The sequence below is a fragment of the Stenella coeruleoalba genome (assembly GCF_951394435.1).
Source record: "Stenella coeruleoalba genome assembly, chromosome: 19".
Classification (NCBI taxonomy): domain Eukaryota; kingdom Metazoa; phylum Chordata; class Mammalia; order Artiodactyla; family Delphinidae; genus Stenella; species Stenella coeruleoalba.
In genome coordinates, this window is record NC_137165.1 from 1981148 (window position 1) to 1996457 (window position 15310).

A 15310-nucleotide genomic window follows, 5' to 3' on the forward strand; every position below is an offset into this window, starting at 1 on the left:
GTCCGCTCTCCGACGACCTCTGGCCCTGCTCGGCGGCGCCCCGCATCCCGAGGGCTTCCGGAATGGGATGGGGTCTCGAAAGCCCCCGGGCCCGCGATCGGCAGCCCGAGGGGCCTGTGCGGAGGAGGCTCGGGGCAGCGCGCCGGCGGGCGGGTCGCCGGGGGGCCCGAGGTCGGGGGCGCGGCCCAGGTCTCGCTTACCGGGCGGAGCGGGTGCACAGGCGGCCTGTGACTCAGTGCCGCCTCGCCCACCCCGCTGCCGCCACCTGCGGTGACATGAGACCGGGGGCGGAGCCGGAAACCGATTCACCCCTACCCGCGACGGACACAGACGTTGGGCGGTGTGTGTCTGTCTCCTCCGCTGCCACCAGCCCCAGGTAGCCGAACTCTGAACAGCTCAGGGACCCAAGTCCAAGAGCTCCTGGAACATTGCAGCCCAGACAGGGGCAGTGTTCTTCCTGAGGACACACAGCAGTCAACGGCCTTAGCACACCCAGCCCCCAGCCTGTTGGTAACCCTGGTCCCACCCTGTGTCCAGTTTCCCAGGTGGGACGGAAGTCCATGCAGATGCTCAGCTGTCCAGTTGCGGAAGTAGGGTCGGGACCGGGCTGGGAGCCACCAAGGCAGAGGTGGGGCAGGTCTGACCCGACCTCAGGAGCCTGCAAAGAGCCTGGTGTGGATAGAGCAGGTACCCAGTTCTAGGTCCCAGCCCCGCTCCCTTCTGGGAGCTCCGCCCACCCAGGACTGGTCCCGCATGATGAACCCGGGGGCAGGGAGGGCCTCAGAGGGCGGCTGTGGGCTGGGGTCAGGTCCAGCCCTCTGCCCTGCGTCCTGGGGCTTGGGACCCCGGTTCTGGGGGCGTATGGGGACCACATCTGAAAGCAGGCTGCCGGGGTGGGGACAGCAAAGCCCACGAAACCTGGCCTGACAACGGCCCGCATCCCGCTGCATGCCGCGGGCAGCCAGCCAGGCACCTGGCCCAGTCCTGCCACCACCATCACCTCGCCTGCCCTGCAAGGAGCTGCTTCGTGCTCACCTGGGATTGGGGCCCCGAGGACACTGCTCTTGCTGCCGAGGGCCAGCTGTTGATGTCACTGGGCCTGGGCCCATGAACCCCCCTCCCCCAGGATCCTCACCACCACCCATCTGCCTGTCAGCCTCTTCCCTGGGTCTGCTGCCTCGAGCAGTGATGCGGTGTCCCAGCCCCAGCATGCCTGTGGTCCCCGTCGCTGACCCCTCTAGTCCTGCACTCCACCCTGGCCCGGGGGCTTCACAATGTGTCTGAACATAGTGCCCCCAGCCCCTCCCAGGTACATGCACACACACCTGCATCCCCCCGCCCCTGCACATGGTCAGAAGGGGGAGGAAGGTGGTCCCAGGGCCAAGCACTGCCCTGGGAGTCCTGAAGCCTGACTTACAGCCTCTGCCACTGGGGATCTAGACAAGACCTTCTCTGGCCTCAGCTTCTCCTTTTTTTCTTCCCCTGCACGGAGGCCCTGGGGCTCACGAAGGGAGTCCTGGCTCTCAGGGCTGAAGGGCCTGCAGCCCTCCAGCTGCCTGCCCAAAATCATAGATTCACAGGAAGCTGTTAAAAAAAACCAACAGAGAGCTTGCATGCACCCTTCACCCAGTTTCCCCCAATGGTGTCATCTTGCATAACCATAGCGTAGCAATACCACAGCCAGAAATCTCGTTCAGATTTCCCCAGTTTACGTGTGCTTGTTTCTGTGCGTGTGTGTAGCTGTGTGCAACCTTATCACATGTGTACGTTTGTGTAACCCCTATCACAATCAAGACACAGAGCTGTCCCTCTACAGCCAAACCCACACCTCCATCCCTAACCCTGGGCGCCACCGATCTGTTCTCTGGTGATTCATCCAGGTTGGTGTGTATGGCCGTGTTCCTTTCTGTTGCTGCCTGGTACTCCATGGTATTCTAGTCTCTGTTTCTACGAGTTTGGCATTTTTAGCTTCCACATATAAGGGATATCATACAGTATTTATCTTTCTCTGACTTATTTCACTTAGCATAACACCCTCGAGGTCCATCCACGTTGTTGCAAATGGCGGGATGTCTTTCCTTCTCATGGCTGAATGATATTTTCTTATATATGTAAACGTCACAGTTTCTTTGTGTATTATAAGTACTGAAGGACATTTCGATTGTTTCCATATCTTGGCTATAGTGAATAATGCTGCAGTGAACAGGAGTGCAGATATCTCTGAGGTGGTGATTTCATTTCCTTAAAATATGTAACCTAGATTGCTGGATCATATGGTAGTTCTATTTATAATTTTTTAAGGAACCTCCATGCTGTTTCCATAGTAGCTGCACCCATTTACACTCCCACCAACCATGTACAAGTGTTTCCGTTTCTGCACATCCTGGCCAACTCTTGTTATCTCTTGTCTTTTTGATAGTAGCCATTCTTGCAGGTGTGATGATTTCCCTGATGATTAGTGATGTTGTACAAGTATTTTTCATGTACCTGTTGGCCATTTGTACGTCTCCTTTGGAAAAAATGTTTGTTCAGTTCCTCTGCCCATCTTTAAATCAGATTTCTGGGGTCTGTTTGTGGGTTTTTGTTTTTCCTATTGAGTTGTATGAGTTCTTTACATATTCTGGATATTAACCTTTTATCAGACACACAATTCGCACATATTTTCTCCCATTCTGTATGTTGCCTTTTCATTTTGTTGATTGTTTCGTTTGATGTGCAGAAACTTTTCAGTTTGATGAAGTCCCACTTGTTTTTTACTTGTTTGTTTTGGGGGTTTTTTGTTTGTTTTTGGCTTTCTTTGCATTTGCTTTTAGTGTCAAATCCAAAAGAATCATTGCCAAGACTGATGTCAAGGAGCTACCACCTATATTTTCTTCTAGGTGTTTCACAGTTCCTGGTCTTTTTTCAAATCTTTAAGCCATTTTGAGTTGATTTCTGCATGTGGTGTGAGATAGGGGTCCAGTTTCATTCTTTTGCCTGTGGCTGTCCGGTTTTCCCAACACCCATTTGTTGCAGAGACTGTCCTTTCCGCATTGTATATTCTTGGCTCCTTTGTCGTAAATCAGTTGACCATATATGCGAGGGGTTTATTTCTGTTCTGTTCCATTGATCTGTGTGTCTGTTTTTGTGCCAGTACCACACTATTTTGATTACTATAGCTTTGTGATTTGGTTTGAAATCAGGGAGTATGATGCCTCCAGCTTTGTTTTTCTTTCTGAAGGTCCCGGATCTTTTATGGCTACTCAGGATCTCTTATGGCTCCATACAAATATTTTAGGATGGTTTTTGCTACCTCTGTGAAAAATACCATTGGGTTTTTTTTTGGTTTTTTTGTTTTTTTGCGGTACGCGGGCCTCTCACTGCTGTGGCCTCTCCCGTTGCGGAGCACAGGCTCCGGACGCGCAGGCTCAGCGGCCATGGCTCACGGGCCCAGCCACTCTGTGGCATGCGGGATCCTCCCGGACCGGGGCACGAACCCGTTTTCCCCTGCATCGGCAGGCGGACTCTCAACCACTGCGCCACCAGGGAAGCCCTCATTGGTATTTTGATAGCGATTGCACTGAATCTGTAGGTCACTTTGGACGTTTTAACAATATTAATTCTGCTAATCCATGAGCATGGAATACCTTTCCATTTTTTTGTGTCTTCTTCAATTTCTTTCAGCATCTTACAGTTTTCAGTGTACAAACCTTTCACCTCCTTGGGTTAAATTTTTTCCTAGGTATTTTATTCTTTTTTATGCTACTGTAAATGGGCTTGTTTTCGTAATTCCTTTTTCTGATAGTTCATGGTTAGTGTGCAGAAACACAGCCGGTTTTATGTATGGCTCTTGTTTGCTGCGACTTTACTGAATTTGTTTCTGCAGCTTTTCTTTTCATCCTTCCCACAGGTGTTTTATGCAGAGCAAAAGCTTTAGTTGTTGTTTTTTTAAATAAGTATGTATTTATATTTTGGCTGTGCTGGGTCTTAGTTGCGGCACATGGGATCTTTTAGTTGAAGCATGCAGACTTCTCAGTTGCAGCATGTGAACTCTTAGTTGCGGCATGCATGGGGGATCTAGGTCCCCGACCAGGGATCGAACCTGGGCCCTCTGCCTTGGGGGTGTGGAGTCTTACCCACTGGACCACCAGGGAAGTCCCAAAGCTTTAGTTTTGATGAGCTCTATTTTATCAAGTTCCCATTTAAGGGATTACGCTTTTGACGTTAAGTCTAAAAACTCTTCACCTTGCCCTAGGTTCTGAAGATATCCTCCTACTTTTTTCCTAGAAGTCTGATAGTTTTACATTTAAATCTGTGATCTATTTTGAGTTAATTTTTTTGTGTAAGGTATGAAATTTAGATTGAAGTTGACTTGTTGGCCTATGGATGTCCCCAGAAGGGTTTTACAGAGAAAGATATAGCCCCAGAGAATAAATACCCAGGATCACATCGTAAGGGGTTGGGAGAACTGGACTCAGAGCCAGGTCTGTGTGCTCCCCCTGTGATATCAGCATCTGAACTGGCTCCCAGGGATAAGCCAGGCTTGCTTGGGAGTGGGGAGCACCTTGATTTCCCCTCGGGGTGGTGTGTCCAATGGCCAGCTTGGAAGAGGGTCATTTAGTAAGTCAACAAACACAGGCAGAACCTGCCACCCATTGGCTTGTGCTGTGCGCTGTTGGAGTCCGGGCTTCTCCATGGGGCTCATGGTCACAGTCTATCGAGAGGCAGGAAGGACACAAGTCACAGAGTTATTGGTGCCGTGGAGGGTGTTTCCTCAAAGCCTGTAGAGCCCAGACATCCGCAACGAGCTGGGAGGAATCAGTATGAGCTCCCTGGGTTTGAGAAGGGTGTTCCAGGGAGAGGGTACAGAGGCCCAGAGTTGAGGGTGAAATTTTGGCAGTGGTCCAGGTGGCCAAGTGGGCAGAGGCTGTAGTGCACAGTTAGAGTCCCCTGATCCCTCCTGCAGGGGATGGAGGCCGCAGGAGGCTGTGAGCAGGGAGGATAGTGGGCAGAGTCACGGTTTTAGGGGAGGTGGGTTAGAGGGGGGAGGTGGTGCAGCTCCCCTGGTCCCCAAGCCCAGTGGCTGGACTTGGCATCGGCCGCAGGGAGGGAGGACGTGGGGGGCAAGGAGAGAGGCAGCCCTCAGGCTTCTGGCGTGGGCCTCGGCTGGGTCGGGGTGCTGACGTCAAGGTGGAGCCCAGCGGGGAGCTCCCAGGCCCGTGGAGTCGGTGCTCAGGCAAGGCCAGGCCCCTGGCCTGGGGCTGCTCCCTCCTGAGTTGGCACAAATGGGGGACTTTGTGTAGGTGGCAGCACCTCTGCTGCTGTCGCAAAGGAGAGGTGGTTCTTACTTGCTGCTTAGGCAGGCAAGCCCGAGGCGCCCGGAGGCAAGGCCCCGTCCTGGCAGCCTGGAATGGGCTGAAACCGGCCGAATAAACCAGGCAGAATCTCCTGACTTGGCCTTTCTGAGCCATCATGTGGCCGTGACGCATCACCCGTCCCTCCCAGGAGGGCTGGGTCCTCCCGGTGCCAGAGCCAGCCAGTCCAAGCCCAGAACCTGTCACGAGGGACCTGTCACCTGCCCCCACCTGAACCCCAGTGGCTCCAGAGTCCCACCGTGGGACCCCAGGCTCTGTCCCGGGTCTGACTACGTGTCCTAGGAAAGCTATGCCCTTTCTGCTCCTGAGTTCTCTCATATGCATAGCTGTGGGTGGGAGGTGGTAGGGTAGGGCAGCTGGATCAAACAGTGCCTGAACTCCTCCATAGCTCTTTGTGGGGTCCTTTCTCCCTTTCCTCCTCTCCTTCTGTGCCTTTCCCCTTGTTCCCAACCATTCACTTGTTTACTCTTTCATTCATTTACAACTGTTCACAGAGCATCTCCTTTGGGCCCAGCCCTGGACAGGGAGATACCTGGGAGAGGAGATGATTCAAAGCCAGTGTCCACCCTTGCGGAGCTCCCAGTCTGGTGGAGGGCGTAAAATATGCAAACAAACAATTGTGATTGAACCCTGGGCTTTAAGAGCCCTTGGGAGGAAGCTACTCTGCCTTAGCGGGTGGGGACGAGCTGTGGAAGGCTTCGGAGAGCAAGCCCTTCGCAGCAGGCCATGAAGAGGGAGGTGAGCGAGGGTAGGGACAGAGCAGCAGGAGGAGACTGCGTCTGCAAAGGCACAGAGGCATCAGCATGCTGGGCGTGTGTGAAGAGCTGCAAGCAGGTCGGGGTGGCCAGTGCGCGGTGCTGGGATGACAGGACCTGGGACCAGTTGTCCAGGGCCTCGAATGTCATGGCGGGGAGGGGGTTCCTGAGAAGTAAGTGATGTGAGCAAAGCGGTGACTTTGGAAGGATGGAGAGGATGGAAGGGAGGCCGTGAGGAGCTGGTGCCCACCTTGTGGCAGGAGGGAGGACAGTGGGACACACTGAGCCGGAGGTGCCAGGGGTGGGGGCCTGGCGGGGCAGATGCCCTGGAAGCCTGGCACTCGGGGACGCGGGTCATGGGGGAGGGGATGATGCCGCTCCAGCCCCTCTGGCCCTGGGGAGGGGGTCTGAGACCCTCGACGGTGGGTTGGGCATCTAAGGAGCGGCGTTAACCCAGGAGTGCCCGGTCCGCGCAGGGGCTCCAAGTCACGGAAACATCAATGCCCACGCGTGGAAACGTTACCCCCCAAACAGGCCCCTGTGGCCGCGCGGCTGAGCGGCGGCCGCTGTTTCTGAACTTTCCCCGTAATCGCATCTCTGTGTCTCCGTGTTTGCTTGCTCTGCGCCTTCCTCTGCGGGCCCTGCTGAGAACCCAGGGGGCAGGGGCCAAAGGTGTTTAAGGAGTGCTTCCCAGAGGAACAACAGCACGGGGGTCGACCCTGTCTGTGACCTCCGCCCGCTCTCGGGAGCCAGGCCCCCCTCCGTCAGGCCCTGAACAGGGTCAGGCTCCAGCGGCTGGTGGGGAGTCTGGGATTTCGGATTCAGGCCAGGTCTGGGCCATCCACTCAATCCTTGTTCACTCAGAGGGCGAGCAGTGGGCGCTGCCCCGCCACGGGGGAGGGTCTGCAGCAGAACCACCTCCTGTGCCGACAGCCCCAGTTGTCCAGGGGAGGTGAAGTGCTGAAAACGAGCGATGAGGGGGGAGGGGGTCATGGGGGAGGGGGGTTATTTCAGATGGAGGCGATGACTTCTGAGCCGCCCCTGGGAGGGCCTGGGAGAGCAGCACCCAGCACAAAGGCTCGGGTGGGAGGAGGCTGGGGTGCGGGGAGAGGGGCAGGGAAGGAGACCGGCCCGAGGAGCTGGGAGTCTGGAGGGTCTTGTGCGGAGCTCTGGGCTCCCTTCTTGTTTGAGGGCTCAGCCCGGGTGGGGGGCCTCCACCCGCCCCTCTGGGGAGGAGGGCTGAGGGCAGGAGGTGGAGGGAAGGAGACCGGACGCCTCACCTGGGCGGGGCTGCCCTGCAGGGGAGCCGGCCTGGTGTGGGCCAGGGAGCTGGGGTCATGGGATGGGCAGCAGGCCGGAGGAGAGGGTGTCAAGGGCCAGAGGAGTCTCTGAGGCCGGCCCCCGCCTCGGCACCCAGGCTGGGAAACTGAGGCCCAGGGCCGAGCAGCCGCTGGTGGCAGATGGTGACGGAGCGGGTGCGGCCAGGCTCCTGTCCTCAGCCCGGGGCTCGCCCACCCCAGGGAGGGCGGCGAGGGGCGGGCGGGGGACACTAGGCATCCCTCTCGCGCAGATGACGTGGGCTGTGTGGTACCCTCTGAGTGCCTGCGGGCCTGCGGGGCCGAGATCGGCTGCTCCAACATCGCCTACCCCAAGCTGGTCATGGAGCTGATGCCCACAGGTGAGGCTCCAGCGGGGTCCGGGGAGGAGCCCTGGGGGCGGTGGAGCCCACTCTGGATCCAGCGTGACTCTGTGTGACATCCAGGTGGGATGAGCGTAGCGTGAGGAAAGTAGCCATAATAGAAGACACACAGGGCACCCACCGTGCGCCAGGTGCCACGCCCGGGGCCTCACATGCGGCTAACTCGTGTCCTCTTCTCAGGAACCCTGGGCGCTGTGATCTTCATTCCCACTTTAATTTTTTTTTTTGTCACACTGCACGGCATGTGACATCTTAGCTCCCCGGCCAAGGATCAGACCCGTGCATGCCTCCTGCAGTGGAAGCGTGGAGTTTTAACCCCCGGGCCACCGGGGAAGTCCCTCATCATCCCCACTTTAGAGATGGGGACACTGAGACCCAGGGTGCCCTGGCCAAGGTCACGTGGCAAGTGAGCTGCAAAGCTGGGTTCTGAGCTCGGGCGGTCTGCCCCCAAGGCTCATCCTCTTAGCCGGTGCTGGCCCGTCCCTCCAGAAAGGCTGCCACTGTCTCCTCTTTCAGGCCTGCTGGTGTTAGGCCCTTTCACAAACTGCTTCTTTTTTTTTTTTTTTTTTTTTTTTGCGGTACGCGGGCCTCTCACTGTTGTGGCCTCTCCCGTTGCGGAGCACAGGCTCCGGACGCGCAGGCTCAGCGGCCATGGCTCACGGGCCCAGCCACTCCGGGGCACGTGGGATCTTCCCGGACCGGCGCATGAACCCGCGTCCCCTGCATCGGCAGGCGGACTCTCAACCACTGCGCCACCAAGGAAGCCCACAAACGGCTTCTTATGTAAGGTTATGAGGCAGAGTTCTTAGCTGCGTTTTACAGATTGGGAAACTGAGGCACAGAGAGAGGAAAGTGACTTGTCCCGGGCCACCCCTCAGCATGGTTGCTGGGATTAAACGCAGCCGCACAGGGAAACTGACCGGCACGGGGCTTGGCCGCACTGTGGCTTCCCACCCCGGTGCCTCGTCTGCCCCTTCTGTTCTGGGGGCTCGCTGACACCCAGCCGTGTGAGCCATAACCCCTCTCCAGGCGTTGAGCTCCCTGTGTGAGAAGTGGGAGGAGAATAAGCCCCAAGTTAATCCACCTTCCTGAGCAAGGGAAGGAGGTTGGAGACATGTCTGCAGGAAAACCATGATTTAACTCACTTTCCTCTGGGCCCCATCTCAGTCAGCCTAAGTGAACAGAGAGGGCCATGGGATGCCTGGAAGTCACACAGCAGGTCAGACGCAGAACCAGAGCCAGGCAAGCAATGGCACCTGCAAGTCTGAGCCCTCCGGGGAGGTGGCTTATCCTGGGGTGGGGGAAAGGGGTGTGGAGGACAGGGAATCTGCAGAGGTGGAGGAGGTGCTTAGACACTTGAAGAAAAAGCACAGGAAGCCTTGGAGACAGACTCGAACTGAAGCCCAGAGAGGGGAGGCGACCAGCCTGAAGCCACACATCACTGAGTCCTCTGCACACTCAGCGCCTCTCAAGCCCACGACCCCCGGCAGGCTTTGCACAGCAGGGCCTCGCCCACCTTGGTGGGGGCCCCTTATCCGTTTTCAGCCCATGACCGAGGCGGCTTTTGTCTCCTCTTTGGGCAACCACATCTCCTCTCTCACAGAGCCAACAAGACAGTGTGGCCACGCACAGGAAGTAGCAGGAAACCCCAGGCACTGGGCCCCTGGGCCCTGCCCAGGGCGGGGCCTCCAGGCTGAGGGTCCCGTCCAGGCTGTCCTCACTCCCCCGCCCCACCCCTAAGTTCTGCCGCTGGCCTGCTGTGCATCCCTGGGCAACTCTCTTCCCCTCTCTGAGTTTCCACCTCCTCACCGTCCAATGAAGTCTGGGTGTGAAAGTGCTCTGTCAGCTGGAAGCTCTGTAGAAGCGAGAGGCTGAGAACAGATCCCCGTTGCCAGCAGCCCGCAGGCTCAGGCAGCAGAGGCGGGAGCCCCGCCGTTGTCCCCAGCCTCCCATGTCAGGGTCTCTCTCCCACCACCTCCAACCCCCCCACCTCCTCCCTCCTGGGCCTCTACTTGCAGGGACTTGGAGGGGCGTCAGACGGCGGGGCCTGGGCAGGAGGGCTCCCGGGGGCGGGGGCGCGGCCCGGGCAGGGTCACAGCGGCCCCTGTCCCCCCAGGCCTGCGGGGGCTGATGATCGCTGTGATGATGGCCGCTCTCATGTCATCGCTGACCTCCATCTTCAATAGCAGCAGCACGCTCTTCACCATGGACATCTGGAAGTGGCTGCGGCCCCGTGCCAGGGAGCGGGAGCTGCTGCTGGTGGGACGGTATGGGGGAGGGGCTGAGAGGAGGGCTTCCCCAGCCACACCACCAACCCATGAGGCCCCAGCAGAGTTGGGCTTTGAGGGATGAGTAGGAGTTTGCCAGTTGGAGAAAGGATGACACCAGGAAGGAGAGGAGAGAAGAGACCAGAACATTCTACCCCTCCCACCTTCCACATCGCTCTGCTGGCCACCCCTTCATGGCCACAACCCCCATCTTGGAGGCATCTCTTACCCCAAGCGGAATCTCTGAGGAAATCTGCCAGGGAGAGCCCCCTTCCCTAACCACGCAGAGATCTGCCTTCCCCAGGTCTGAGCCCCTAGCCCCCATGACGGTTCCCAGCTGCCCCAGAGAGGGCCAGAGCCAGCACTCAGGTGTAGCCACACCCACACCATAGCTGTCCCTCTGGCCCCTGTGCCCCTGGCCCCACTGAGCTTCTGCCCACTTCCTCCGAGCCCCACTTGTCCCCTCCTTATTACCTTGATGACTCACCTGATCTTTCTAGACTCTGCTCAAGTGCCCCTCCTCCAGGCAGCCCTCCCTGATACCTGAGACCAAGGAATGAGCCCCCTCCCCTCAAAGCCTCCCACAGGAACTATAGCCTCGCTCCCATAGCACATGTAGGCCTTGTCGGTCCCGCTGGTGTCCCGATGCCCCTCCACATGGGGGGAGGGGGGTTGTGCCTGGCACAGCCCTCCATCCCCAAGCTTGGCCGAGTATCCGGGAGTCCTTTGGGGTGAAACTCAGTGATGGATGAAGAGGAGTCAATGCCCTCTCAGGAGTCCCACCCTGCCTGTCTCCCTCCCAGCCATGCAGCCCCCACTGTGCCGGTCGAGGGGGACCCGGCCCTCTGGTGCTGGGCTTGGCAGCAGTGCCCCCTCCAGCCGGGAGCCTGTGGCGCCCATCCTCAGGGTGGGGTCTCCTGGAGCTCCAGGCAGTCAGCCCGTGATGCAAAGCTGCCGGCCTCTGTCGGGACACGCCGGCTGGCAGGTGTGAGCTCAGGTGCAGCTCAGACCTCGTCCAGAACAGGGAGCCTCTCCCTCGGCTCCCCGGCGGCTTCTGTGTCAGCACCTGGACCACCCCTCCCAGCCCCTGCTGGACCAGCTCCTCCCTGAGCCCCTCCAGCCCCGGCTTCCCGGGAACTGGGGCCCGGACGTCCTCCTGCCGCCCAGGGTGTGCCTCGGCCCCCTGGCCTGGACACTGGTAGCCTCAGTCCCCCCTTGGCGGCTCCACGTCCCCTGCCTGCTACTTCCCAGCCTCCCGCTCCCACCTGAAGCCAGAGTCCTGAGCCGGTCTTCCCTCTATGCCAGCTCAGCCCCCCACAGGGCACCCTTGACCCTCCTTCTCACCCATCCACCCAGGTAAGCCCGCCCCGGGCCCTGCCAGCCTGCCTGTGGGCACCCGGCTGTGTGATGTGGGCCGGGCTGCTCACCTTCTCTGGGCCCCAGTTATCTCAGCTGCCAGGTCGGTGGGGTGGAAAGGGCCCGGTGCTGGGTGTGCGGCCAGGGCTTAGCCCTACCACGCCTCCGTCTTGCAGCACCAGGACAGCCCCCAGCGCCTCCAGCCTGCTCCCTGCCCAACAGCGCTGTTCAAGCTGTGTTTCCAGCCGTGTGGGCTCTGGATCCTTGGAGCTCAGTCCAAGGAGAGATGGGACTCCCAGAGCGCAGGGCAGCAGAGGGCACCCTGAGCCTGGGGTGCGGCCATCACGGGGATGCTGAGGAACCCCCACCCAGGTCTCCTCAGGTTGGGGGGCCAGAGGAGCTATCATAAGCCTGGGGCCGTGACCACCTCATGCCTGGGGCCCCGATCTTTGCCAGCCCCCAGCCCCGCTCCCCGGTCCTCCCCTGCAGCCCCTTCTGTCCACCCTTCTCTGTTATTCAGTCCACTACTGCCGGCCCTCCCTGGGACCCTGCATCAAACTGGGCAACATAGGGGACCCAGAGAGGTCTCAGAGCCCCCCCAGCCCTTGAGGGGCTCCCCTGCGACCATGGCTGCAGCCCAGGGGCAATGGAGGGGGCCAGTCATCCTGATGGCAGAGTGGGGGGGGCAGGGTGTCAGGAAGACTTCCTGGAGGAGGAGCGTCTTGAGCTGGGCCTCGGTGGACAAGGGGGTTTTGCTGGGGAAGGAGTTGAGAAGGGCATTCCAGGCAGAAGGAACAGCCTCTGGGTCCCTCTGACAGCCTGGTGGTGGCTGAGTCATCAGACCAAACCCAAGAGGGCAGTAAGAGGGCCAGGGCCTCAGTCTAGGCCGGGCTGGAGAGGACCAGCCCCACAAGAGATGCTGAGTCTGGTGTTGGACGCGGGGCCTGTTGGAGGAGGGCAGGGTGGAGCCTGCCGGTGCCTCTGAAGCGGGCAGCGCTGGCTGCCTGCCAGGCGGAGGGTTAATTAGCCCTAATCAAGGGGGTGCCTCCTTCCTCCACCCTCTCCTTCTGGCGTGGAAGGGAAGGGAAGGACAGGAGGCAGGAGGGCCCGCCCCAGCCGCACACACGGCCTCTGTCATTCCTATTGTGCTATCTGGGGTTCCAGGGGGGTCTCACGCATCACCCACCTCTGAGGGTAAGGGGCGTCCAGCTGACCCAGGACACAGCCGAGGGGCTCTCAGCCAGGGAGAGGCATACGGACTCCTCGCCCCAGCTCTGTCCCCTTAGCCAGGTTCCACACCCCTTCAAAGCTGCAGGGTCGCCTCCTCCTGGAAGCCTTCCTGGTTGGATGCTTCCTCTGGGCTCCTTCAGCACAGCCCTGAGCACAGGAGAACAGGCTCATCTGTTTTCTTTGCTCTACTCTGGGTGCTGGGCAGGGACCAGGCCTGCTCGGCACCAAGTCTGGGTCCCTAAGCCACGCCCTGCTCTCCGGTGGGCTCCTCATGAATGCCTCGTGGAGGAACGAGTGAAGGGTGTCCCTGCTGCGGGGGCGGGGGGGGGGCACGCCCAGCGGGAGGCAGGCAGGAGCTGAGAGGAGGATTCCACGCAGGGTGGGCCGGGGAAGGGGCTTCGCAGCTGAGACCGCTGGGCTCCAAACCTTGCACTCCGGCTGGAGGTCGCCCAGTAGTGGATGTGAGTCCACAGCCTAGGGCTGTAGGGGGTGGGGGGGGGTGCCAACCAGAGGCCACGGCTCCTTCAAAGGCCCACCAGGGTTAGAGGAACGCTGGGAGGTCGGTCTGGCCTGAATGTGAGGGCAGGGGGTCATTCGTGCAGTCAAGGATGTGCATTGAGCACCTACTGTGTGCCGGGAGATGCAGCAGTGAACTAGCAGGATGAGGCTGCTGCCGCCGCGAGTGGGAGATGGACAGCAAGCACAGAGAGGTCGGGACGGTGCCTTGAAGGTGGGCAGGAGAACCGGGGGGCCACGGGGGCCACTGTGAGACCCCAGGGATGAGCATGAGAACACAGGCTGAGTCAGGGGCGGTTCCTGCCAGCGGCAGGGAGCCATGGAAGGGTCTGGAGAGGGCAAGATCGGCCACGTCCCTGGAGGAGTGGACAGGGGCCAGGGAGGAGGCTGGAGCTGGAGCAGCAGGGGACGGATGGAGAGCAAGCCTTAGGGACCGGTGGGAGGCGAGGCAGGGCTGAGGAGAGGTCTCGAGGGACGGCCCGCTGCTGCCGCCCGCAGGCTGGTCACTGTGGTGCTCATCGGCGTGAGTGTGGCCTGGATCCCGGTCCTGCAGGGCTCCAACAGTGGGCAGCTCTTCATCTACATGCAGTCGGTGACCAGCTCCCTGGCCCCCCCGGTGACCGCGGTCTTCGTCTTGGGCATCTTCTGGCGGCGGGCCAACGAGCAGGTGGGGTGGGGCTGGGCGCACATCTCCCCCACTGCCTGTGTGCCTGGGTCGGGGGGAAGCCTGGCCTTCCTCCCGAGGCCCCAGCTGCCCTGCCTCCTCCCCCCAGGGGGCCTTCTGGGGCCTGATGGCGGGGCTGGCGGTGGGTGCCACCAGGCTGGTGCTGGAGTTCCTGCACCCGGCCCCGCCCTGCGGCCACCCCGAGGACCGGCCTGCCGTCCTGCACAGCATCCACTACCTGCACTTTGCCGTGGCCCTCTTCGTGCTCAGCGGGGCCGTGGTGGTGGCTGGGAGCCTGCTGACGCCAGCCCCCCAGGGCATCCAGGTGAGCCTGGCCTGACCCCTGACCCTCTCCGACTCAGGAATTTTCTAGCTCTTGACCCGTAACCCCATCTGGCCCTGGTTCCTGGCCCTTTTTGAACTTGGCTGCCCTCTCGCCATCATTGACCCCTGATCCCGTCTGGGCCCACCCCCGTCCCGCCACCCTCGCCCTCACCCTCACCCTTCCCTGCAGATCGAGAACCTTACCTGGTGGACCCTGGCTCAGGACCTGCCCTCGGGAGCCAAAACAGGTGTGTGTGTGACCCTAAGGCGCTCCCTCTCACTCCCACCCACGGCGGGGCTGGAGGCAAGGGCCCCGGGTGGGAGCCTGTGGCCCTCATCTGTCCCCGCCTCCCACCCCCTCCAGGTGACCCCCGAGCATCCCAGAAACATGCTTTCTGGGCCCGCGTCTGTGGCTTCAACGCCATCCTCCTCGTGTGTGTCAACGTCTTCTTCTACGCCTACTTCGCCTGACACCGTCCCCGGACGCCCCCCTTCCCCACCAAGGGTACGGAGGCCCAGAGGAGGGTGGCGCCCCTCGTGGCCACAGGGCAGGTCAGTGCCCAGGGGCTGGCTGAGCCCGCAAAGCAGGAGCTCTGAAAAATTAGGAAGGAACTGGGAAAAAAGAATGTGTGGTGCTTCAAAAACAGTAGTCGTAATTGGAAAGAAAATGAGATTTCTGATGAGCATCCTTCTACTCTTCCACTGTTTTTATTTTGAGTTCACGGGCCCAGGTCGTGAGCAGCGAATCTGCCAGAGCTCAGGGCTCCAGGGTCTCGGGCCAGCGCTGGGCAGAGGGAGCCCCTCTCCCCGCCTCCCTGGGCTCCGGCCCCATCCCACCTGCTGCCCTCTCCCTGCTCACCGCCCCTCCACCACCGGCCTGGCATTCAGAGCCCCTTCCGAGCCCCCTCGGTCTGCCTGCGCCCCGAGGGCCCCAGGCTCCCCTGCTTGGGACCGCGCTGATGGCCCCTTCCCCGTGGACACCCTGCCCTTCCTCAAGCCGGGGCTCCACCGAGGCTGCCCGCCCCGTTCTGGGTGCCGCTGGCCCTCAGAGCCCAGCTCTGGCCACAACTCCCCACCTGGGCTGTAGTCCCCCACGCTTCCCGAGGCCCCGGTCTGGGTAGAACCTGGGCCTGCACAAGTGAGAG

The 15310-nt window shown here is 60.2% G+C and overlaps 1 protein-coding gene across 3 annotated transcripts in view; it reads left to right on the top strand.

Moving 5' to 3' along the window:
• Window positions 1-14711, top strand: part of SLC5A10 (solute carrier family 5 member 10) — a 55111-nt gene extending 40400 nt beyond the window's left edge. For 2 of the 3 annotated variants that reach the window (XM_079905742.1, XM_079905744.1), the window contains 6 exons: window positions 7680-7787; window positions 9925-10075; window positions 13676-13844; window positions 13951-14166; window positions 14356-14413; window positions 14530-14711. In XM_079905742.1, the coding sequence (XP_079761868.1) occupies window positions 7680-7787; window positions 9925-10075; window positions 13676-13844; window positions 13951-14166; window positions 14356-14413; window positions 14530-14636 (809 nt within the window). In that variant the 3' untranslated portion in view covers window positions 14637-14711. The remainder of the gene's footprint in view (window positions 1-7679; window positions 7788-9924; window positions 10076-13675; window positions 13845-13950; window positions 14167-14355; window positions 14414-14529) is intronic. The other variant, XM_079905743.1, reaches the window with a different exon arrangement.
• The last annotated feature ends 599 nt before the right edge of the window (window positions 14712-15310 follow it).